A 27,022-nucleotide genomic window follows, 5' to 3' on the forward strand; every position below is an offset into this window, starting at 1 on the left:
TCTCAGATTAGCAAATAAGATTCGCCAATTTCACAAAAAATAAGGCGCCTACTTCACTCCAAAACTACTGAAACGAGTCAGTGAGCTACTGTAGTATGCATAACTATCACTGCTATCCCCCAAGGCTACTGAAATGAGTCAGTGAGCTAATGTAATATGCATAACTATCACGGTTATCCTCCATACATTCACAGTTTTCTGCAAGGCTACACTGCGTGTGACAGTTGGATGTAATGCCAACACATTCGATTCCACCATTTTACTGACGCATCTGAACTTTTTCTCCCGTACAGCAGCCTGGTATGGCAACCGTAGGCTCACTGCACTGCACAAAGCAGTTTTTTTTTTAAGCAGTAAATTTGTGCTCCAGAGGACCACCACGGTGTTATCCTTTTCCCTGAACATGTCGTCATCCTTTGGATTGTTAGAATGTTATCTTTTTCATTGACTGCATGCAAATAAAAAAAAAAAAATGTAGAAATTTGAAGGTTTGTTCAAGGTGGCAGGATGGAGGGAATTCGTTTCTAAAGTTGGAGACCTGTTAGCTTTGTGGAAATTCAAAAGCTCAGTCGAAATTCAGTCTAAAAAACAAAGATTTAATGTAAGTTGTTAAACATAAGTGAAACCCCATTCATGCCTCTCTCAACCTGTTAGAGCAACAAATCTGGACAAAGCCTGACATGATGAGGGATGCGGGACCAAAAACTGGGGCAGATTTTAAATTTTGTTCTTAAAAACATAGAAAGGAGCTAGAAAACAAGATTGTTGTTAACTGCTGAAACTCAAACCTGTCATTTCACAGTTACTTCAAAAGAAATGAAGCACAATGAACAAATCGTTCTAAAAAATGTTAATGTAAACAAGCACTTTGCGCTTTTAAATGCTTAGCAAGTGCTCATTACATTAAAACATTTTTTTAGAATGATTGTTAGCTGTGCTTGCTACAGGAAGTATCCACTTATCACCTGTGAAGAGGCTGGAACAAAGATTCAGTTCCAATGTGACAGGAATGCAAAACCAAATAGTAGTTGACACCGGGAGCAAGAAGAAGACTGGAACTGAAGTAATGCAGGAAAAAAATTAGACTGTGGGTGAGAATGTGGGTGACATAGATAAAGTGGGCATTATTTTGGATGGCTGTAGTTTGACCCAAATTTTAGACACTGGGATTATCCGTTTAAGGTGAAGACTCAAACAAAATGTGGAAGACTTGGAAGGTTTATCTGGGGAGCAAGTCCCCACACCCCCAGTCTTTACATATGTATGCATGTGTGTGTATGTGTGAGATATATATATATATATATATATATATATATATATATATATATATATATATATATATATATATATATATATATATACATACATACATACATACACAAACACACATACATGTAATATATTCACACAGACACATGCATACGTAGTCTGTCATCTGTCATGAACAAACTCAGAGAAAAGAAAAGTAATTTTCACATTCTGTTTTGCCCATAGTACCATCACAACCTCAAATCATACACATAAACACACAAAGACATACTTGGAGGCTCTGATCAAAAATCTACCAAAACAGCAGAGGCCACCAAAGCAGACACCCAAACAACCACCACCTCAGAACACAACACCTGCAACACATAGACCTCACAGTCAGAGTGTCAAACAGTCATAGCCCTTAAGGCCAAACACAATGCCAGACACACTAGTCATTGGTGACTCCATAGTCAGACACACTGACATCCCGCTCACCAGACTGAGTAAGGAGAAGGTCACAGTAAGCTGCCTGTCGGGCGCTAGAATCCGCCACATAACGCAAGCACTCAGGTCTCTCAACAGCAGGTACAAATATGACTCAGTCATTGTCCACGCTGGTGTAAGCGACCTGAGACGCACCTCCTTGGACTACATGAAAAGAGACATTGAGGAGCTCTCTGATTATGTAGCCCAGGCAGGTATGACCCTGACCTTGAGCAGTATCCTACCTTCACCAAGAATGATGCCACAATACAGAGATAAGATGATCAGCTTTAACAATTGGCTTAACTTCTGGTGTCATTCAAAGGGGATCCAGTGTCTGTCTGCTTGGGATGACATGCTGGACAAGCCACGCTGCTTCAAGGGACGGCTTGCACCTGTCACCCTGGGATTCCGGATATTGGCAAAGGCTCTTGCCACCCCCATAGTGCCTTTTTAGGCAAGGCTCAAATTCTAAACCTACCACCCTAGAACACAAAAAAAGGAAAAAAACTAAGGGTAATGCTGCTCAATGCCAGAAGTCTAAATCTCAAAATGCACGCACTCGAGGCCCTTCTCAGTATGGAGAACATCGATGTCTGTGCTGTGACAGAAACCTGGTTCAAGGCTCCTGAGAGCACCCCAGCACTATCAGGTTTTACCTCATACCATGCGTTCCGGCCCCAAAATCCGGACAATACCAAGAAAGGAGGGGGGGTATCCATATTCATCAAGGACACCCACACCTCAAGACTGGTGGCAACGCACGATGCATCGGAGACCATCCAGGTGCAATTAACCATAGGCAAGACTGCTCTGCAAATTGTAGCATGTTACAGGCCACCCTCACAAACTCAGGAACCCCACATGGCCTTCCTGAAAACACTAGAGGGATAAATGTATCACCAAACACCATCATACTAGGTGACTTCAATTACCCTAATATAGACTGGGAACACTACTCAAGCCCAAACACCCTAGCCCAAAAGTTCCTGGAATTCATAAACTCAAATGCCATGGAACAACTAGTCACCATCCCCACAAGAGGAGATAACATACTTGATCTCATCATCACGAACATGGGAGCACAATGTTCAACACCGGAAGTATACCCCTCACTGGTGAGATCAGATCACAAACTAATCTCGCTGGAGGTCCTCATCCCACCCCACCTGAAATAAAAAAGACCACAGTAAAGAACTTCTCGAAAGCCGACTTCACACTTCTAAAGACTAGTGTGATCTCCTTTAAGGCCCCCGAGCTGGCGGAAAACAGTACTCAAGCCGCTGAATCACTTACAAATGTCTTCTACCAGCACCTGCAGGATTGCATGGATAAGGCAATCCCAAGCAAAACAAAGACTCTTTGTACCAAAGGCAAGCGTCCAGTCTGGTGGACCCCAGCCATAAACAAACTCTACAACAAAAGGAGGAAGCTACTACAAGATAGAGCAAAATCCTTAAAAGGTAAGACTCCCTTGATCACTATAAGTAAAAAACTAAGAGCTCTCATAAAATCATCCAAAGCAAATTTTGAGAGAAAAATAGCTAAAGACTCAAAAGACAATCATAAGGCCTTCTTTAGCTATGTTAGAAACCTGGGAGGAAACTCCCAGATATGCTCAGAACTAGTTCAAAATGATGTGAAGATTACTGATCCTACAGACATTGCCAACATACTGGCTGACAGGTTCAGTGCAAACTTCTCCCCTCCCCCAAAAGGAGAGATATCTATACCAAATGATTGCAGCCCCCAAAATTTCCAACGCCCAAGTGAGAACTGCTCTCTCCAAAGCAAAAACACAGCATCCATGGGACCAGATGGTGTCCCCGGCTGTGTGCTCCACGAACTCAATGAGGAATTAAACCCACAGCTAGGACAGCTGTTTAATCAAAGTCTTACCTCTGGATACGCACCCAGGAGTGGCGCACTGCAACTGTGGTCCCACTTCACAAAGGCGGTGCCTCCACCGACCCTGGAAATTACCGCCCATTAGCTTGACAAGCTTTATCTGCAAAGCCATGGAGAGGATCATAATGGACCTCATAAATAAAGACATAGGGAATTTGCAGACTTTGGATCCAACCCAGTTTGGCTTTGTCAAAGGCAGATCATGCCTTTTAAACTTGGTTGACTTTTGAAACAGTCACCAAAGCCATTGACGAGGAAAGGCAGTCCATACAGCCTACCTCGATCTGGCGAAGGCCTTCGATACAATACCCCACTCGGGTATCATTGAAAAACTCATCAGCTTAAATGTTAACCCATACATCACAAGATGGGTTGCAAACTGGCTGAGTGACAGAACCCACAGGGTCAGAGTTGCTGGCGCCATGTCAGACTCAAAGCCTGTCACAAGTGGTGTCCCACAGGGCTCAGTCCTGGGCCCACTCTTGTTTGGCATCTACTTTTCCGAAGTACAAGCAAACGCAGGAAGGTTATGGCTGACAAAGTTTGCAGATGACTGCAAACTGGGCGCCATAGTAGAAAACACATCTGACACAGATATCCTTCAGAAGGGTCTTACAGAAACGGATAACTGGTGCCAGAGCCATGGCCTAAAGTTAAATGCCAAAAAATGCATAGTCATACCCTTAGGGAAAAACAAGGTTACCCCTAGCTACCAAATAGGTGGCAATCCACTGAGCACAGAAGAAGTCATCAGAGACCTGGGGACCCAGGTTGATAGTAGTCTGTCATTCGACACCCATGTAGCTAAAGTAGTTAGGAAGACCTTCTACATTGCCCACCTTATCATGAAGGGATTCTCATCTAGATCAAGGGAGGTCATGGTCTCCCTTTACTCATCACTCATCAGACCAATGATTGAGTACAATGCCCCATTCGGAATGTATCTGACCCGACACTTGCAGCAGCTGGAGAGGCCACAGAAGTTCCTCACCAAAAGGATAAAGGGTCTCAAAAATCTGTCCTATGCCGCCCGACTGAAAGAACTCCAGCTCTATTCAGTCGCCACGCTTGCTCAGAGGTGACCTTTGCCTAACATACAAGGCCATGTCAAACCCAGATTTGATGAATATGCTTCACCTCAAAAAATCTAGATCCATCAGAGTCACAAGGGCGGGAGACTTAAACCTCGACACGGCTATTAATAGGACGTGCTGGAGGGATAGATTCATCACCCAAAGACTCCTATGCTGTGGAACAAAATTCCGGTATATGTGAGGCAGAGCACCTCGCTGGCCTTGTTCAAGAGAAATCTTGACCAATGGATGGGAGATCGCAGATATACCCCAGGGATTACCTCAGTGTCACTGCTCGACAGAGGCACAGCAAAATAATGGGTATAGTTCCCCATACTAAAGGGGTGGCGTAAGCCATAAAACGATGGGCTAGGCTTGTAAATGCCCTCGGGCAGATAGCCTAGTATGAACCTATGAACCTCACTCTGTGAGTGATACAAAGGACCAATGCAGTGAAAGGGTGACAACACAAAACCAAATTTCCTGTTTTTAGTACACAAGATTCATCATTACAGGAAGCAAGGTATCATAGATTTTTATCTTTGCATCCTATTTTGTCCTGTAAAAGTTTTAACTTCTTTTATACTGCTTGCAGGTTTAAAGCTCATTTATTGAATGTTTTGCTTACAGAGCTGTAGTGTTGAAAATCCCCGATACTTAGGTTCATAGATTAGTACTAGGCTAACTGCCCTTGCAAGCCATTTTAAGCCTAGTGAATTATCCCTTGTGAGACTCAAACCCTGCACCTTGTGTTTGTAAGGCAAACACCTTAACCATTAGGCCACCCTCCTAACTTGTATGGATATGATAAAACTAAGATGTGCTGAAATACTGACCAAAGCATTGAAGATCATAGATGTACATTTTGCAAAAGAACAGTCAGTCGAATTGGCAAAGACATTTCATATGGAAGTCAACCGCTCAAAGATGGAGTTCCTGAAGGGCCAGCCAATTATTATTCAGTACTACATTTTCTGTATGATCTATGCCAGTGCCTCAGTGTCATATTAAATGCATCATTCTCAGTTCTCAGACAACATTGTGCCCCTCTCACTCTCACCATAAACCAGCGAGTATGGAAACCTTTTAAAATTGGTTTTAAGAGTTTGCAGTCTGAATGCTTTATTCCCACTGTAAAAAAAGTTATTTTTATTGAAAAGCACTCTACTCAATTTCCTCATTATTATAGGAGGAGGGAACATTCTAGTATTTGACTGTAATTTTAAACTAATTACTTGTTGGATACTATTAGGTTTTTCCACCTTTCTCCATGTTTTTCCCCCGTGCACATTGCACTCGCTTTCATGGATACTGTTGAAGTAACATTTTTACTGCTTCTTTGCCGTGTATTAGTGAGTCAGAAAGTACGAGGTGTAAAAAGGTTGTTAAACCATTTTGTAGTAAGGAGATACTTTCAGGTGTATGTCACATTCAGACAATTGCCTTTCTTCTGTTCACTGCTTTACTGCACATTATTTTAATGCTTAGGAGACCTGTTGGCCATTAGTGCATTTGCACTGTATCAGGTCTACATAATTAAAAAGTGATGCTTTAGTGTTACAGAGATCAGTGACATCATTAACATTTGTCCCCAACAACCAAAAGAGATCAGTGACATCATTAACATTTGTCCCCAACAACCAAAAGAGATCAGTGACATCATTAACATTTGCCCCAACAACCGAAAGAGATCAGTGACATCATTAACATTTGCCCCCAACAACCGAAAGAGATCAGTGACATCATTAACATTTGCCCCAACAACCGAAAGAGATCAGTGACATCATTAACATTTGCCCCAACAACCAAAAGAAATAGGAAAGATAAAAATAAATTGCAAAAGAGGAAGAATGCCCTACTTTATTCAGAATAATGAGTTTAACATAAGAAAACCACTCGAATTGTCAGCATCTGATTATTCTTAAGTATCCAGTTCTGTCTTGTGTCCTCCATTTTATTGCAGTCTGTTTTATTGTTTGAAGACCTGTCTAGAAGTCCACTAATTCCTGGTGGTAACAATTCTTTCCACTAACTTTGTCCAACTGAGCAAGGGGTGATGTATCTATTTCTGTAATTCATCCTTTCAAAAAAAAAAAAAAAAGTATTAGAAACAAAGGTGGACATGAAGTAATGCACATCCAGGTTATAATGGGTTATCACCCCCATGTCACCCTGAGACTATGACCAGTTCCTTGATGAACTCAACCATTCCCATAAGAAAATGTTCTATTCTTTGGGAAAGCACTGCTTCGGCCAACAATTGGCAGCAAAAATAACTAGAGTTTATAAACAGCAACAGTGTCAAGCAGATTGTAAAGACCATGCTTGGGGATGGAACCAAACTAAGGTCTTCATAATAAACATTTCTGCCAGTGCTAAATTAAACATTAACGTACCCATTTTTTTATGTTGACTACAGTGCAGCAATGTTTTTGTGTGCATCGACCCTAATGCAACATCATGCCATCTTTACAGATTTAGAACCCCAGAATCTCTTTAACTGTGTCACTGTCATACTAGATAGTTTGTCTTTCAATGATACTTACTTCGACGTGTCTACAGTATTCAACACTGTATCATATGACATAGTCGTACATAATTTCTGGGATCTAAAGATAAAGTGAGTACAAGGTCATACACAACAGGTAAGAATTAGGCAGCACAGTGGTGCAGCAGTTAGCATTGTCACCTCACAGCAAGAGGTTCTCTGGTTCAATACTCAGCTGGGTTGCCTTCTGTGCAGAGTCTGCATGTCCTCCTTGCATTTGTATGGGTTTCCTCCAGGTGCTCATTCCAAAGACATGCATCTGGAGCATTTGTCCCCTGGCCACTACTAAAAGTGGGCTTTGTCCCAGTCAGATTTTCCGGGTAAACAGTTGTTAAATAAATTTAAAAAAAAAAGAGGATTCCTGTCATGGGATCATAGGAAGCTACTAGGCTAATGGTACTAGGGCCCTTACAAGCCCAGCCAAGTTCTGCTCTTGTTTCCAAGATCAGCAACTATTGCCCTTGTCCAAGAGAGAGACAGGTGGAACCCCTGGGGTGAATTTACAGTTACCCATCCAATTGTCCAGATTGTTCTTGAAGAGGGCTAAAGAGGTGCTCTGCTTGACATGTCTTGGGAGTCTATTCTACAGGTGTGGTAACCTGTGGGAGACAATGCTGTCCTTTCAGCAGGTTTTATTAATGTCACATACCAGGTTAAGGTCTTTAGAGTGAGTAACCCAAGAGCCATTGGACTTATGGATATGCAGCATTTCCAATAAAGCAGACACAGAGATTGCCTTATATATAAGGCACAGATCACCTCTGAGTAGTCTGTATGAAACTGTGTAAAGTGGCAGTGATTTCAGCTGATCCATGTAGGACAGATGCTGAATGCCTTGAATTCTCCTTGTGAGGAACTTTTGTGGTCTCTCCAATTACTGTAGGTGCTCTGAAAGGTACATACCAAAAGGGGCGTTGTACTGAATTGTTGGCCTGATTGGTATAACTCCTTCTTTCAGTATGACCATTTACTGTTTTTAGTTTTCTCTATGCTTTTCCAGTCTTTCTGAAGGCAATACCCTTACTTATGAGATGAGCAATATAGAATGCCCTTCATAACACTGTGGCGACATGGAGATCAGAGGTAAGGTTTCTGTCAACCTTCGTGCCTCCGTCCCCACTATTACCTTTCACCTGTCATGTCCTTCAAGGCTGTGGTCCGTGGACTCTCCTTTTTGGCACATTTGTTTCAGATATCAGAGCTAACGACATTATCTGCCTCACAAAATATGCAGTCAGCTGCAAAGGGAGTTTTGTCCTTAACCCACCTGACACTGCTAGCTTCAAATAACAAGTAACATTATGCATAAATGATGCAATAAAAATGGCATTGTCTTCAGTGTCAAAAACTGCAGCAGTTTGGCATTTGGCAACCCCTCCCCCCAAACAGCTTTATATGCTGTTGATGACAGTAGCTAAAAGTTGACAAAGTGGTAAAAGCTCTTTCATTCCTTCAAGAAGATGACCTTCTATTTGATACCATATAGCAAACACCCTGCAAAAAGTATATACAGTTGTCCACCAGGGAGGTAATTGCCTCCTGTACATGCTGTTATCAGACGATTTTATAGAGTACAGCAGCCTGTTCTGTAATCTACATTCACTTACCATCTGATGCAGCTGGAAAATGTACAAAGATTCCTCACAAACACATCAAAAACTTGGCACCATCTGATGCAGCTGGAATCTGTACAAAGATTTCTCACAAACATCAAAAACTTGACTCCCTTTACTGACACAAAGATCTCCTCAATCCAACAGCAGGACTATCCCTTGCCTCTTCCTTTCTATTACCCTCTCTTTTATATGGTGCCCCTCTCCTCACTAACATTCAGTCATCTCTAAAATCCAAACTTGATTCATGTTATAATAAAATTGCGAAGTTTGTAACTAATGCTACTTACTCGTCTCACCACTGTTCGTCATTACTCAAACCAAATTGGCTAGAACTTCCTAACTATCTTTCTTGTATCCAACTAACCACAGTTCACAAAATCATGTGTAAGCCCTCAAAGCACCCTGCTCTATCTTCTGTACTTACTCTATATCATCCAAACAGACCCCTCCAGTCCAACAACCAACTGCTTCTAAATGTTGAAAAACCCAATCTCTCAGCCGGTCAAATGCTTTACTCATTCTCCATCGCAAAGATGTGGAATTCCCTTCCCCCAACACTTAGATCTACCTGCTCAGCAACTGTCTTCAAGAAATCCCTGAAACAGCACCCTTCCTCAACATGGCTATGCACATGGGCTACAGCCACATCTCGTATAACATAACCTCACCATTCATGCTACTCTCAACCTCCCCCTTATCTCATCTGCTTTAACCCTTTTATTTCTTTATGTATAATTCATCTGCTCTGCATCTTCATCTGCTTAGCTCCCTTCTCATACTTACCCTTAGACAATCGGGTACTCCTATAGCCTATCTCACAATCATACCATTACATAAATTCACCAAAATGCATATTTACCTGGTTTCTATAACATTATGCATTTAGCCTGTCTCTCTGTTGTATCACCACCTAAACATGTTATAATGTTTAGCGTCTTTGACTTCTGTAACTGCACTGCTCCCACTGCAGGAAGTGCTACATACAAACATGTAAGTTAATATATCAACTGAATGTCTTTATTGATATACTCTGTATAGTGTCTACTGTCCTAGATGCGACTATCTGTACTGTATGATACGTGTCACAAGCTGCTGTAAACCTGTACTAAATGTCTTCATTTATATAGTCTGTATACTATGTGTACGGTCTTAGATGTGGAGCTTTTCTCCCCAGGCCTCCACTGAAAATGGGCACTTCTGGCACAGTGGACCATCCCAGTAAACAAATGCAAATAAAATATAATAAATTGAAGGACTTTAAGTCTTCTGGTACAACCAGAAACAAAAAAATGCCTAATTTCCCTATATTTCATTAACGTCATATAAGAAACCTGTGCCCGATATACATAGCATTAAAAGGAGCCTTTACTGTTTGAATCCATTTTCTTAAAATACTCAGCTCTGGTGATCTCAGCATAGAAGACACTCATCTTCATTAAAAATAGATATCAACAATGCTGTTAAACGTGGCAATATCACATCTCAAGACTACCATGCTTATGGAATAAACTTCATTCTCTGTTTTGCTCTATCCATTAATCCATACTCTGAGGTAACTGGGGTCACTGCATAGGCACCCATATATTTCAGCATGGGATCCAGTACATCAGGTTTCCTGATGGTCAGTAGGCCTTAACCTCATTCTATAAAACCATGAATCTGTATCACTGTCCATACATCCTCCATCTGGTGCTGTAACTATCAGGTACAAAGAAAACCACACAAGACTGATTTTTCAAAATAGTTATGTTATAAAAGTTAGCTCTGTTGAGGTGGCATTTGGGCAGAGGTTGCTAGGCTCAAAAATAACTTTCTCTAGCCTGTTTTGACACTACAGTTTATTGTAAAGAAGCTGGGGTACACAAGGTTCGAACAGTTTTGGATCTTTTAATTTTGTTGTTTTTATTAAACTTTACAGTTTGGTGGGGTGACAGGACTGGAATTCAGTGGGTGGGGTGTGATGGTTTCTTTAACAGACTAAATCTGTAGTCACATTAAAGTATTCCAGATTTTTTTATTCTAGGAAAACAGCTTGTGGCTGAAGATGTGGCAGCCCCTTGCACCTCATAAAACACAAAGTATTTTTTATTAAGCGGTCACAAAAAAGCAAATCAAGTCACTATATGACAATTTAAAGAAAGACTGCCTTAAAATACTGTCTCATTAGACAAAGTCTTAAAGTATTGTCTTGACTTACAGGACTCACACCGAGGAGTGTTGCTTATTAAGTTCTGTCCCTCTATTTTTTTTCTTCCTACTGTGGTTAAGGTTTCTAATACCGTGGCTAGAATGGACCCTGTTCCTCAGTTTAGGGTACAATTAACATTCATGAAGTTGGCATTGCTTCAGTCTTTGATATTTATCAAGAGTGCTCTTCTCCACAATGTGCCAGAATTGCTTCTTTTTGCAGTTCACATGGGCTTGCATGTACCACTGCTGAACTTCTTTTTTATTATCCCTTTTACTCCTGATGTGATCTCCTATGACTCAATGTAGCATGTTAATGACACTGCATGTTCACATTAAAGCACTTCAGTAGTGACAAAAATCTGCCTCAGTTTCATAAGATGGATGAAGCCAACAGAGCTCAGAAGGTACCTTAATCGTGATCATAAAAAAAAAAAAAAAAGACAAATTATTAAAAAAAATGTTTTTGCTCTTGAATCATCTCTCCAAAACTTATTTTATCTGATGTTTTAATACCACTTTTTTCAGATTCAGAATGGGTAGTGGTGCATCTGTGGACAGCAATGTTCACGTTTTGATTGTTGGAGGTGGCTTTGGAGGCATGGCTGCTGCTAACCAGCTGAAATCAAAGGGGATCCCCTTCACACTTGTAGACATGAGGGATGCTTTCCACCATAACTGTGCTGCACTGCGAGCATCTGTCGAAAAAGGTAAGAGAAGCTGACATTGTCAAACCACTTTGTGATTACTTAAAACAGTCTCCTGCTGCAGAGGCAACCTTTGTTAAAGGAAAATAGCGTGCGTCTCTTTTATTTAACTTCTAAATGAGCAGGGTGTCCTCAGTATCTGTATGCATCCTAACTACTTGGGGCTGCTCACCGAGGCGCCCAATTCTAGACATATGGGTCCTCTTGTACTCAATAATTTTGCAATTTTCCTTATTTTAGCTCTTCAGAAGAGAAAAGTGATACTGTAAAACTAAAGCATAATCACATAAGTGCTATACAACAAGCAAAAAACAAAAAAGGCATGTGAACAACTATGCAATGTAGTGACTCAAACATCACCACACAATAAACAAATCAGAGCAGTAGTGACAACAGCATCAAATACAGCAAAATAAAACTAGAAAATGGATCACAACACCAGTACAAAAATCAGGCAAACACTTAGACCAGAGAAAAATATAAAACTAACATGTTAAAGCTATCACCTCTCCCTTTTTTCAGGACATGTCAGATTTTGATACTTGTATCCTGGGAAAAACATGCAAAAAAGGCAGAAAAATGCCTTATAATGTTTCAGTACATATTGCAGAACATTTACTGTTTTCAAATACCTTGATAGGATACATCAGATGATGGACAGGAAAAAAATCTGCAACAGAGTCAAATGAGAATAAGTCTTTGGTCTCAGATGAGGATCTGCTTCGTTCTGCAAAATCCATGTCCCACTTCGGGTATCTGGAAAGCAGTTAGCCATGTAACATGTGTGGACAAAGCTGAATGCGGAGTAGAAAGGATACAAGAACAAAACAAGATACAAAGATATAGTTCAGGAGAAACTTATGCATAAGAGAGACTAGAATGAAGATAAAAGTATAGCTGCTGTTGAGAGGATGGAGAAGGACCCTAGTGGCAAGTGTCACCAGAAGGACCCTAGTGGCAAGTGTCACCAGAACATGAGATGAATGTGGTTCAGCCATTGCAACTGCATCTACGCTGATGAATACTTGAAGACGTGTGTCGGAATTGAAAGGAGGGAGATCCACTGGAAAGCTGAACATGAATATTTTGACAGGTTTTCCTAAGGAATATAAATCTAAGACTGATACTTGCCAGATATTAAAGACAATGCTAAAGGAATATCAGTTGATGACACAGACATATTTTTAGTTAAGAACTGTAGATTAAAAGCTAGAATTTGCATTACCGATGCACTTTTAACTTGGTTACTTGCAGTTTGCTTACAGTTCAAGCCATGTTAGTCTGGTGTGGGGTCTTCTCTTCTAGCATGCTGTCACATGACTGCCAGAAATGTACCATTTGTTCTGCACTTCTGCTATGCTTCCTACTCAGAGAAAGCATCAGCAGACCCTTCTTGCTTGTTCTGAACAGAACAGATTATTGGAGACTTGGTACCATTGGTACTGGTGAACAGAACATGCAGGGGGTTGTGGGCAAGGTAAATTACACTTTTTAATACTGGCTTTTCCCTTCTGTTTTGCTCGAACGCTGTGTGTTTTGACATAAGTGCAAGATGTGTGCTTGAGTTACATAAGTGCCGTTTCATTTTGTTTGCGAGTACCCTGTATTATATGTCCCATATACAATAAAAAGAATGCTGGAGTACTTACATGCACTGTCTTATGCTGGAGTACTTACATGCACTGTCTTATGCTGGAGTACTTACATGCACTGTCTTCTTCAGTCACCATCATACACATGGGCCTGATTTCCATACCTTAGTTGACTGTGACTTGCTGCTTTACATTTGGCTCCGTGGCACACAGAGTTACTTTGCATTTGGCTCCGTGGGGCACAGGGCTACTTTACATTTGGCTCCGTGGGGCACAGGGTTACTTTGCATTTGGCTCCGTGGGGCACAGGGTTACTTTGCATTTGACTCCGTGGGGCACAGGGTTACTTTGCATTTGGCTCCGTGGGGCACAGGGTTACTTTGCATTTGACTCCGTGGGGCACAGGGTTACTTTGCATTTGACTCCGTGGGGCACAGGGTTACTTTGCATTTGACTCCGTGGGGCACAGGGTTACTTTGCATTTGACTCCGTGGGGCACAGGGTTACTTTGCATTTGACTCCGTGGGGCACAGGGTTACTTTGCATTTGACTCCGTGGGGCACAGGGTTACTTTGCATTTGACTCCGTGGGGCACAGGGTTACTTTGCATTTGACTCCGTGGGGCACAGGGTTACTTTGCATTTGACTCCGTGGGGCACAGGGTTACTTTGCGTTTGACTCCGTGGGGCACAGGGTTGCTTTGCATTTGACTCCGTGGGGCACAGTGTTGCTTTGCATTTGACTCCGTGGGGCACAGGGTTACTTTGCATTTGGCTCCGTGGGGCACAGGGTTACTTTGCATTTGGCTCTGTGGAGCACAGGGTTAGTTTGCGTTCGGCTCCATGGTGCACATGGTTGCTTTGCATTTGGCTCTTTGGAGCACAGGGTTACTTTGCATTTGAGTCCGTGGTGGACAGGGTTACTTTGCATTTGGGTCCATGGTGCACAGGGTTAAAGCCTGACAGTGATTCATGCCATGTGAATGAAAGTAGCAGCACATGTTGTGTAGAAGTAGATACAAAGAGAAGTTAAGTGAGTTGCTAATGGTGGCTCTCCTGCTGCAGGGCTGGGGTAAGGGACTATGCAAGAATTCCTTTATGTACCACACCAAGGAAGGAGGGAGGGGGGTGTGCTCTGTAGTTCAAAGGCCTGTGGGCAGTTAGTGTCTATACATAAATGCAGTTGGCTATACTAAAGCTAGACCACCAGCCCAATTGTACAAGGGTGCCTCTTCCAATCTGGTGGCAGAAGAAATGGAAGGTGTGGTTTATAGCAGCAAACACCCTGCAAGGCTGCCTGACTGATGGCCCTTGAATCCATCTTTCAGCTCTGCTTTGTGTACCGGGGGAAGGGGTTGAAAGATGCATACATTTTAAGACCTGTGTATGGGGTGATGATGGCTGGCAGTCACAGAAGCTAAAAGCACATCTCAAAAATTAGTTTGCTTATTCTTCCCAGTGTCAATCATAAGCTCGAGCTTCCCTTCGAGAACAAGGAATCTTATATTTTTATTAATAGAGATCAGGGCTGTACATTTATAAGAAAGAGAAAAAAACATGGTAGTCTCAGTAAAGGTGATGGTGTCAGACCTCAAGACTTTGTGAAGTGACCCTGATTGACCTTCTCCCCCTTGGTGAGGTCCACATGGAAGAACACAGCTTGTATAGGTCATTGGAACTATAATACACCTTTATCTGTCAACCAGCTGCCACATATACATGCAAAGCTCGTTTCTGGACCTGCAGAATTCAAACACATAAAACTGGGGAAGTCATCTATTCCACAGAAATGCACCTTTTAAAGGTGTATTTCTTTTCCAGCAAAGTCATAGCTGTAGTCCAGGGTCTTGGGACACAAACTTGTTTCATCTGCATGCATACTTCTCAACTGTCCAGAATTTCACAAAATTTCCCTGTTTTTGCCTTATATTTTTGGTCTGTCCCTTATACAAAATTAATGGGTCTTCTGGCATATCAGTCAGAACTGCAGTCACCTAATAATGGCAAACATTTGAATTTCAGACTTTTATATATTTTATATCCTTTAGAAAATGAATGCCAATGCAAAAAAAAAATCTAGCAACTTTCTAAGTTTATATGAGCAATATTTAAAATATGTCCCTGATTTTGGGCTACCCCCCAAAAAACTGTTTCTGGCTTTGTTTAGAATTCTTGCACTAAGAGGTTGAGAGGTACATTTACATGGCAAGCCAATATACTGTTATTGTATTTTATCGTGTATTAGCGGTATAGTCCGACTACATCTGGGTTTAACAAAAACACTGCTGTTTTGTTTAAAGACAAAAAAGGGGCTTTGTTGACTCTCTGTTAATTTCCTCTCCATCTTAGCAGCTCAAGTAAATATTTGTGCAGGTATATTAATAACAAATCTTTCATGCAGCTTGATTGCAGTGAAGTAGTCACACCTTCAAAAGTAAATGCAATACAAAACTTCTGTGCCAATGATGACTTTGCATGAGGCTATTTGTTCTAAGTGGAGCCCTTTCGGCTGTTGACAGTCTTTTTCCAATTCATTAAACAGGTCAAACCACAACTTTAAACACTTCAGGTTTGCAATTCCAAATGTAAGAGTCAACAGAACACTTGAAAAGAAGCATTACTTGGTGCAGGAAATTTCATGTAGATGTTTTCTTCAGTTGTAATTTAACTACCAGTGGAAAACTTTCACAGCATGTGTCCTAGGTGTGGAATGTTATGTGAAGTAATCGTGCTATGGGAATGTTTCATCTACTGTTTTCATAATTCGTATTATTCCCTTTTAAAAATCTGATGTTTCTTTAGCAGAGTTTTGACAATTGCGTGATGGATTATGGTCATGAGGTATACTAACGAGACATTTTGTTGGCATAGATAAAACTGATGTCATTAGCTAGAAGTAAAACAGTTGCATCTGATAGAATGTGGTGTTCCTTTTCATTTCGTAAGGTTACGCTTTGTGTAAAGGAGAGATCTGACATTCTGCCTGAAACATAACAGCACAAGATGAAGATAAACATGTGATCCTTTGATTCAATTGAGTCCTGGGGGCCTAACAACATGGCATGGAGCCAGTGGAAGAGTCCCTTCCACCCCAGCAGAATGACACAGACATGATTTAACATTTGTCCCCATTTGCTATTATCAGTGCCAAGGGTGTGTCAACAATAGAGAGGGCAGACTCATTTAATTCACTGAATTATCAGGGACATGACCACTTGAGTACTATAAGAGATGGCTGCACCTTTGATTAAACAATGATGTCAGTGTCTGAATTATGAGGGGAGTAAGTTCTAAAATAAACCAAAAAATTAATGCAACAATACTAAATGAATTTAAGAACTATAACACCAAGACATAGCATTTCAGAGCACCTTGGCTGAATGAATGCCTTTATGGGGGTGCCTACTTAGAATTCATAATGCTGAAACTTTGCACTTTAGTTGGTAAATTAATTTGTTATACATTCAGGTGTTTTTTTTTTTTGGGGGGGTGAATATATTTGACTTGTTAAAGATTACATAATGTGCATAACAAGGTAATCAGGAATGATGGTGTAAGAAAGGTTATGCAAGGAGGAGGATGTGACAGTTACTAGTCTTGCAACAATTCCCTGTTTAGTGCAGCTGGCCAGGATATAGATAACAAGAGCCTCTACTATGTCACCAGGAAAGAATATTAATTTATTTCATCAGTACTTGTATTGTTAATTTGTACTATGAAAAATAGGACCTGCCGTGTGTGTGTGTGTGTGTGTGTGTGTGTGTGTGTGTGTAGTATCCTCAAAAATATAACTACATATGTTGAAGTTAGGTGCATGACCAAAATGTGAAGTGATCAAAGACCATAAATGTAAGAAATGTCTGCAGAAGGTTTACTGTTCTGGCAGAGTCAAGTGTTTGCCTGCTTTGGACTGAAATCCACTTGTCTAAATGAATGTAGATTAAACAGCACTTTTTCTGAATGATAAAACTTTTATTTATTTATTTTACATTTGTTCACCAGGTTGGTCCGACTGAGCTGAATAGCCCTTTTTCAATGGAGTCCCTGAGAGAAAAGCTCCACTAATTATACTATAACCATTTACAGAAGCAATTAACAGCAAAAACATCAGAATTTTACAAAAAAAATGTAAATAGAAGCAATGAAATGTCCTTTGAGAAAACAATTTTGACAACAGAGAAAGAAAAAAATAAAATCATAGTATCAGTTGCAACTAAACATACATCAAAGACTGAGGAGATAAGAGATACATAAATTGAATAGTTATCTAAGGTGTTTACAGTTTATAGGTTAAAATGGCAGATAATAGACTTGATGAGGAAGGCTAGAGAGAGCTAGAGTTAAAAATAAATAGTAGTTTGTCTTTGGGACTGAAAGGATGTTCATGTAGGGTGAGTACAGTGGCAAGACCAGTGGCTTTTTTAGTATTCTTTGGTAGCTGCCTTGATTTGTTTAAGTTGCTTTTGGGTCCTGATTTCTAATGGGAGCCTGTTCCAGAAAATGGTAGGATGATAGCTATCCAAATGCTGTTTGCATCCAAATTTGGTCTTGGGTTTATAGATTTGTAGCAGGTCTTGATTGGAGCTCTGGAGAAGTCTAGTGGGAGAACAATGAGAGATGAGAGTAGATAGATTAGGACAGTAGGAAGGCTGGAATAGAATACAGTGAATAATCTGGAGCTGAGAGAGGAGAAGCTGGTGGGGTAAGTCTAGCCAGTTTTAAGTGTTTTAGTGAGAGAGAATTATGGGATTCTTAAGTATGGTGACCAGCGACCTTGTTGTAGGTTGATTCTAATTTGGCTAGGAGTGAGGAGTTGAGATTTGTGAGAATTTGAGAGCTACTGTATACATTATACTGGGTAGGAGGGAAGCATGAGAGAGGGTTACTTTTGCTTCATTGGTGAGAAACTTCTTGTTTTGGTAAAGGAGGCCCAGTTTTTGATGAGTCTTCCTGATACAATTATTTACATGCAAGTCAAACTTAAGTTGATTGTCTATAATGACACCTAAGAGTTTTGTGCTGGATTACACCAAGATTAGTGTGTTATTGAGAGACTGTATAGAGAAAGTGGATTTAAAGTGGTTGACATTTTTGGGAAGAAAAGGTAATAGTTTAGTTTTTTGGGAGACAATGATAAGCTGGTTATTGAAGAGCCAGGTTTCAACTGAGTTAAAGGATGTGTAGTTGAGAAGAGTTCAGAGGGAGAGTCAGCAATGGTGAGGACAGTAGAGTCATCAACGTATTGTACCAGTGATGACTGAGGACAGGAAGAATAGAGTAGATTAGTAAAGATGTTGAATAGGGCGGCCGCGGTGGTGCAGCGGTTAGCGTTACCGCCTCACAGCAAGAGGTTCTCCGGTTCAAGCCTCGGGTGGGGTGCCTTCTGTGTGGAGTCTAAATGTCCTCCCTGTGGTCACGTGGGTTTCCTCCGGGTGCTCCGATTTCCTCCCACATCCCAAAGACATGCTGTAGGTGGATTAGATACTCTAAATTGACCCTAGGTGTGAGTGCATGCATGTGTGTGTGCCTTCTGTGGAAGGTTGGGTGCCAGGCTGGCAACTCAACACTGTAAAACTCCACTGCCAATCATGAGTGGACAGGTAATCCACTGTGGTGACCCCTAACCAGGAAAAGCCGAAAGAAGAAGTAGTAAAGATGTTGAACAGTAGTGGATCAAAAATAGATCCGTGGGGGAAAAAAATAATTTTCAAAAGAATAGCTGATGAACGGAATAAGTTCTAGTTAAATATTAGAAAAACTAAACAGGATCTTTGTTTAAAAATATATACATACATTACATCCTTGCCCTTGTGTGATACATTGTTGCATCCTTTATATGTCACAAGATCAAACACTGGTAATTGAGGGGGTCACAAGGTTAGCCCCGTCACCAGCCACAGTTGACTGAAACACTAAATGTACAGCCCTAGTAATCACCACGAGGGAGTTGCATTCCATGATATCAAGACAACCTATGCCACGATGGAGCATTCCAAGCAAGCCTTGGGCATCAGCCTCCTCTGCTTACATGGAGTAGTTGCTTGCATCTCCACTGAAGGCGTAGTGTCTGTACTAAAGACCTTGAAGCATGTTTTCTTCCCACACATGTCCCTGAATCATCAAGGCTTGCCTGCCTAGGTAAATCAAATATCCATTTATCTTACTGCACCCCTTGGTCATACAGTGTCAGCCCAGATGTTAGATATGTGTCATTTCTTTGATGTCTGAAGAAACCTGTCTTCAGGGCTATGAGACCAGAGTTATAGCTGAGGCACTTAGTGCCCTTTGCAGTCTCCCAGGTGGCGTCCCCCTCAGATAGAATTGAGAAGCAAGTCTTGTATCTCTAGGCAAAGAAAGTTTGTTTCTTCATAGAACTATTCTAGCTACTTGACTGCCTGCATGTTAGTAGATGTAGAGTTTAAATGAGTATCGGCACCGTTTTTCAGGGACTGATTGGAACCTTTTCCATAGTACCAGGCATGCCCCCCCTCATAAATCGCTCTCAAGGCAGCCACTCCCTTTTCCCCATCTTAGCTGTGGCTGTGTATGTGAGAGAATATACTTAAGTAACAAGGGGTAATACCAGTGCTATCTGTACTCCACAAGCCTCTCAAGCCCTCTCGCTGTCTGCATTAAATGCCTACCTATGGCCTAGGGTCCCATCACCTGATCTCTGGTGCATACCTCAAGCTCATGAAATGCCTTCAACACAAGCTGAGCACAAGTGACCCCCCTGTGGAGCTAGGGAAGACCAGGGTCTGCCTTTCCCTTGCCATCCTGGAAAGAGGAGTGCGACAATGCAGAATATTATTCACTCTGAGATGGGCAAGGTAATGAAACAGCTCCTCCCAGTGGTTCACAATCAAGGATTCCTCCTCTGGGAAGACACAAGACACTTAGGATGATGGCACCTGCTTTGGCCTGGACTGTGGCTGTTCAGCCTTTCCTCCAGAAATAGCCTGTCCATTATCTCAGTAAAAAAGAGGGCAATCCTTGGGTAATCCAGATGTTGTTTATGCAGCCTGGACTCATCTGGAGTTTGCTGTTCTGTTTCTTAGAAGGTCAATTTCTTCTACATACTTCTTGCCAAGTGGGGTGGCATTCTTACAAAGCATCCTAGCAAACTTTGTCATCCCTTTGGTCTAGTATTAGTCCCAGTGAGACCACAGCACCCTTTCAGCTTACCATATTATAAGAAATATTAAGGCTCCAGACGTGTCTATGCTGGCTGATGTGGCAGAGATTCTCCTCTTAATAGAAGAGCTCAGACAGGCCATTTTGAATATAACCTTCTGACATGATGTTGACTTTGGTCAAGACCCCCAGGATCTGGCTGAAGACCTTCAAAAGATGGAAGAGGAAGAAACAGGTATTGACCAAGGAGAAGCACCTCTAATATTCCCCCTCTGTCTTCTCCTAAGCCACCACAGTTTTCCAAGAAGAAGAATCCTCCACATAGTTTGAAGGGGTTCTTCTAAGTGTCACATGCTGTCTTACTTGGTTGTGAGAGCAGAATCCCTAAGGAGAGTTGTGATGTAGCCAGGCTGTCTCGGACCTAACCACTATCCAGGATTTCCTATGGGGAGCACTTTTTCAAGTTTGCTGTAGCACTGAGGACCATCACAAACAGCAGCCACGTCCTGGATTTTGTGATAAAAATACATCTGCTTTGTAATCAGCATATGTAAGTGCAGTGACAAAACAGTATGTCCTAAGAAGTTTGAAACTCAAATCTTTTAAAATGTTTTTGAGGTTGGGGGGCTACCAAGCTATGTCCCCCATGTGACTACTACTTACATATACTACTTACATATACTAAAGTCCAGGATCACCATATGCCACAGAAATGACAAATCCCCAATGTAATAGTCTGAAACTTTTAACTCAAGTGGCAGAAACTGCACATTAATGATTTGCATATTACAGTGTCTATCACTAGTGTCGTATTTAAGGCTTGTGCCTGTTTGCTTCATTTTGGAGAGCTTTTATGTCCCTCCTAGGGAAGGGCTGTACTTGGACACCTGTCATGCTGCAGGAGTCTTGCAACAGGCCCAGACTGCAGTATAGGAGATATGGGCATCAGACAGTTTAGAACCCTGGGTGCTCCATAATAGGACAGTTAGGCTTCTTCATCCCTCAAAGGAACAGAAAGATTTTTACATTGCCTTTACTCACTTAAAAAAAGGATGGGAATACAAATCCATCTAGGACCACAGTGTCTTTACTGAACACATTTGGTACATGAAATTCCAGGCTGTTATTCAGTAGGGGGCACCATGACCTTGCAGTCACATCGTGTGTTGATGGTCCTGATGTTTGGCCTCTTCTCTTTTGATCAAAGTGCTAAACCATGGTAGCAGTAGTCTTGCAGAGAAAGCATCAGTGGAATAGGACATTGCCTTAGTAGCTGTTCACATGCTGGGTAAGTGAATATTCAGACAAATTCTTAGCACCCAACCCCAGTCCTCTGTTGAAGCTGAGAACTCTGGTTTTCTTCTGGTCATTTTTTCAGAGAGAATAGGTCACTCAGGGAAATCAGTATGTTTCACCACATGAAAGACTGTAGCTAATGTTCTTCGTTTCTCACTGCTGCAGTCTTCACCATTGGGTTTTCCATGCTGTGCTAGCCCTCAGTCGGTCAGAATACCAGAGTCAAGGTTTTGTGCATCGGTTGCTGTCGCTTGCTGGGTGACGTCAGGTCATCTGAGCTATAAAGGAGAGCAGGCGATGCCATTACCTCAGTCTTTCTTGCCGTGGAGCCTGCAGCAGAAGCAATTCATAACAGTGCCAGTCAGCTGCTTCCAGATTTCAAACTTCAGTTGAAAACATCTAAAACTAAGTACCCAAATTGGGGATCCTTCCTTTTTCTTGCACTAACCGATGTCCGAAAAAATCAATAACTGTCTCGACTGTGGAAAGCAAATACCACACCGAGACTTCCAGTCTTGCTGCATCACTTGCTTAGGCCCAGATCACGACGTACCCCGCTGTCAGTTCTGTGCCCTCTTTAACGCTAGAACTATTAGTCCTAGAGCTCTGTTTGTAGCCAGTTATTTTTCTCTTCCATCTCTGATTACCGATATGGTATCCATCAGTCAGCAAACTGCAGATTATCTAAAAAAACTTAAAGATAAGGATAGAGACAGCCCGCATAAGACCAAGCCTTCCAACGACATCACTGCTAAATGGGTCATCAGTTCTTCAGAATTCAGTGAGGTTCTTTCACAGCCCCTGATGCCCAACTCAATTTCTTCACAGGCCTCTACCGAGACCCTTTCAGAGTCCTGTATGCTGCAGATGTCTGCATCGTCTAATGAGCCTTTGGTCGTCTCGCCCTCAGTTGGGTCCGGAGCCACTAAGCAGGCACCAGCTTCCGATGATACCGCTCGCACTTCTGATTTCACTTCAAGGCCTTCGCCCTCTCTTTCGACTAACACACCAACGGCACCTAGCGATACCCTTCAGGCCAGACTTAGACTCACTCCAAAGAAAACAGCAAAAAGTCTCCATTCCACTACTCCTCCCCCTCCTCAAACTAGAATGCTTAAAATGGCAGAGGATCTCATCACTTTCATCTGGCCACTCCAGTCAAAAGGAGAAGGGAACCTTCTCCAGACATCCAATTGGATTTAGACTCAGAGGGATCTGACTCCTCTGTTTTTGAAGAGGAAAATCCTCTTACTGCCTATGAAGACTCAGATGCAGAAGAATCTATTCCTTCTGCTTCACCTCCAGGAGGTCTTTTCCTCTGGGGAAACCCTCCACACCCTCTGGGAACACTTCCAATGGGAATCAACAGATTTCCCTCAATCCAAGAAAAGACTAAGAGAGTTTCTGGACCTACCCCAGCATAGGCCTCTGGCCATCCCACCCATCTTGGCGATGGTAGATGATGATTACCAAGAATCCAGCTTTACCCCTAACAGGTACTACAGGGTACCTGACTCACATAAATTCCTCTACAGAAATCCTATAGCAGATCCAGAGGTGATTACTCAGGGACCTAAGGGAGTTAAGGCTACCTCTGCAAAGAATCCTACTCCCTCAGACAAAGAATCCAGGGCTCTAGACAGATGGGGTAAAAAGTGTATACCTCTGCAAATTTAACTATAAGGGCTCTCAACTGTCAGTTCCATATGTTAAAATATCAACAGCACACTTTGGAACCTTTGAAACAGAACATTTCTGCTTTACCAGATTTTGCCAATAATAAAGAGAAAGCAGAATTACTGCACTCTTCATCTCAGGTGGCAAAGCACTCCTTGTACTGTGGATAGGGTGCCCTAGAAGCTTGTAGCAGGGCAGTAGTGACAGGATCTGTTATCAGAAAACATGCATGGTTGAAGGAACAACCTCTCCCTGATCATGCCAAAGCTAAAATCATGGATTCACCTCTTGACAAAGACCACTTGTTCAGACAGAAAACTGAAGAGGTTCTTAAAAAGATGGAAGACAAAGCAAAATCGATGCAGACTGTTAAAGATTTCCTTCAAGTACAACCTTCTAGATTCAGCAGAAATTTTCCCTCTAAACACTGGGCCTTTCCTGCACCAAACAGGCAGGCACAAGGCAAATCCCGTAGGGAAAGACACGCCAGGGCTCAAACTCAGGGCCATCAAAGAACTAAACAGTGCCCCCCCCCCAACTCTAGAGCAGGGAGTTCAAAAATAACCCTGTATGCTAAAAACTATCAATGACTACCTTTCCCATCTCTGCCTGCCTCCACCACACCAAAAGCTAAGAGGAAGGCTATCTCTTTGCAGAGAAAATTGGTACTTTATAACAAAAGATCAATAGGTCTTAAAAATCATTGCTCAGGTGGTACAAATTCAATGCCAAGAGGGTACCCAGACCTACCTCCAAACCACTGGGCAGAAGCAGTAAAACAAGTGTAAAACCTAATAGCCCTAGTGGCAGTAGAACCTGTCCCTCCAGAACAAGTTGTGAAAGGATTTTATTCCAGACTATTCCTTGTTCCCAGGAAAGAGGGAACTTGGTGTCCCATCCTGGACCTATCCTTTCTCAATACTTTTCTGGTAATCCCAAAATTCAAAATGCTTACCTTACAGCAGCTTCTACCTATGCTGCCAAATAAGAAGTTATGTCTTACCATAACGATCCATGTGAATTGTTCATCTCGCCTTTGTTCTTACACATGGGTTCGGAGCCGATCCTCGGCTCCGAGTCGGCCGCATCACTAGCTCGCATCTTCGAGAAAGCTCGAGGCACAGTAATATCCCATGATCCTCCGGTGCTAACCCTCAGATCTAGTTTGCTATACCAGAAGAATCCCTCTTAGAAATGTGTCTAAAACACTTATGAACAGATACTACAAAGTGTCTGGGACCCTACTGCCAGGTAGAGGATAAAAGATGCCATTACTGATGTTAATAACATGCCAACCATACCTAGAAAAGGCTGAACAGGAATCTAATTGAAAACCATTCTCCCAGACCGTAGGACGGGGGATGGAGGGGGGGAATGTAAGAACAAAGGCGAGATGAACAATTCACATGGATCGTTATGGTAAGACATAACTTCTTAATGTGAAATTGTTCAATCTCGCCATTTGTTCTTACACACGGGTAGCGTCCCTAGTTCCTTTTTCCCGGGTGGCTCAAGGGAGAACATTCCTGAGTACAGTGGAACCAAACGTCGCCCTGTCCCTGGAGCTCTTGTCTAGCTTGTAGTGGGCAATAAAGGTATGTGATTTTGCCCAAGTTGCCGCTGCACAAATGGTATCTAAGGGCAAACGAGCGGTATGGGCTGAAGAGGTAGCAATCGCCCTTGTAGAATGAGCTCTGGGTTTGAAAGGAAGTTGCTGTTTGGATTCAGCGTATATGAAATTTATGCAATCTGAGAGCCATTTGGATAAGGTAACCTTCATTACTGCCTGTCCTTTTCTTTGGTCAGCATATGAGACAAATAGTTGATCTGACTTTATGTACTCTTTTGTCCTATGTAAGTAAAATCTTAGTTTTCTGTGAATGTCCAACTTGTGCAATGTGTATTCCAGCTTATTGGAATGATTTTTAAAGAAGGTAGGCAGTTCAATAGATTGATTGATGTTCTGAATCGAACAAACCTTTGGAAGGAAGGACGGATTGGTGCGCAAGGTTACTCTATCTGGATGAAAAATCATGTACGGGGGTCGGATAGATAGAGCCTGTAACTCTGAAACTCTTCTGGCGGAAGTGATGGCAACCAGGAAAAGTGTTTTCCATGAAAGAAATTTTAACGGAGTTGTGGTTGCTGGTTCAAAAGGGGGCAACATGAGTTGTGACAGCATGAGATTAAGATTCCAAGGTGCCATTGGATTACGAAAAGGGGGACGGAGATGAAAAGTACCTTTCATGAAGGCTTTACAAAGCCTGTGGGACATAAGAGAACCATCCTTATGGCCAATATGAAAATTGGATATAGCGGCCAGTTGAACCCTTATAGTGGATGTTGATGCTCCTTCTTGAAAAAGTGAGGTGAGGAAATCTAGTATCTTGTGTACTGGGGCCCCGAATGGATCTATACCTTGTTTGGAGGCCCAGTGCGCAAAACAGTTCCATTTGCTGGTGTACAATTTTCTTGTAGATGGTTTGTGAGAAGATACAATAATTTGTTGTACTGCAGGAGATAGTAACTCCGACCTGGCTAAGATGGGAAGCGGAGCAGAGCCAAGCTGTCAGTTTGAGGGACTTGAGGAAGGTGTGAGGAACTCCCGACGAATGTGTCAACAGGTCTGGCTCCGGGTCCAGTATCCATGGTTCCTCCACTTGATGGGATTGAAGGAAGGGAAACCAGATTTGTCGAGGCCAGAATGGGGCTATCAGTATTATGGTCCTGTCCAGACGTTTGGCTTTCTGCAAAAACCTGGGAATTAGTGGAACAGGAGGAAAAGTGTAAAGGAGACCCGGGGCCAATCAGATACCAGTGCGCCCCTGGGGACACCCGCTGGGGGGGGGGGGTAACAGGGCAAAGTAGCTTCTGCATTTGGCATTCAAAGGGGATGCAAACAGGTCGCAGCAAGGCTGGCCCCATCTGCGGAAGATCTCTTCCCCCACTTGAGGTTTGAGGGACCACTCGTGAGGGAACAGGATGGCTCTGCTCAACCTGTCCGCGATTACGTTGGAAGTCCCCGGGATGTGCGTTGCTATCAGAAAGCGCCCAGTGGACTTTGCCCATTGCCAAATTCTGAGGGCCTCTCTGCATAACGGGTAAGATCTGGTTCCCCCTTGCTTGTTTATGTACCAGACCACTGACATGTTGTCTGTCTGAACTGTCACTGTTCCCCGAGGTAAGGACTTGTGAAAGTGTTGCAATGCTAGAAACACTGCCCTCAGCTCTAGAACATTGATGTGCAGATTGTACTCCAAGTTGGACCATTGACCTTGGACTGTTTGTCCCTGAAAGAATCCCCCCCACCCTATCAGGGAAGTGTCCGTGGTAGAGTTGCTACCGGACTGGGTAATACAAAGGGTCGTCCTAGTGTTAGCTCTTGACTGTGTATCCACCACAAGAGATCCTTCTTGCAAGAATTCGTGATCAAGATTTCTTGAGACAGTGGAAGTTGTAGATACGACCACTGGGCGAATAGCATCCATTGAAGGATCCTCATGTGCATCCTGCCTAAAGGAACTACAAGAAGGGAGGCTGCCATCAAGCCT

At 42.3% G+C, this 27,022-nt stretch overlaps 1 protein-coding gene across 1 annotated transcript in view; it reads left to right on the plus strand.

Moving 5' to 3' along the window:
- Positions 1-27,022, plus strand: part of AIFM2 (apoptosis inducing factor mitochondria associated 2) — a 189,110-nt gene that overhangs the window by 69,486 nt on the left and 92,602 nt on the right. The window contains exon 2 of the mRNA XM_044055662.1: positions 11,595-11,776. Within this exon, the coding sequence (XP_043911597.1) occupies positions 11,595-11,776 (182 nt within the window). The remainder of the gene's footprint in view (positions 1-11,594; positions 11,777-27,022) is intronic.

The sequence above is a fragment of the Protopterus annectens genome, chromosome 14.part0 (genome assembly GCF_019279795.1).
Source record: "Protopterus annectens isolate FY-2018-M chromosome 14.part0, PAN1.0, whole genome shotgun sequence".
In the NCBI taxonomy this organism is placed as follows: Eukaryota; Metazoa; Chordata; order Ceratodontiformes; family Protopteridae; genus Protopterus; species Protopterus annectens.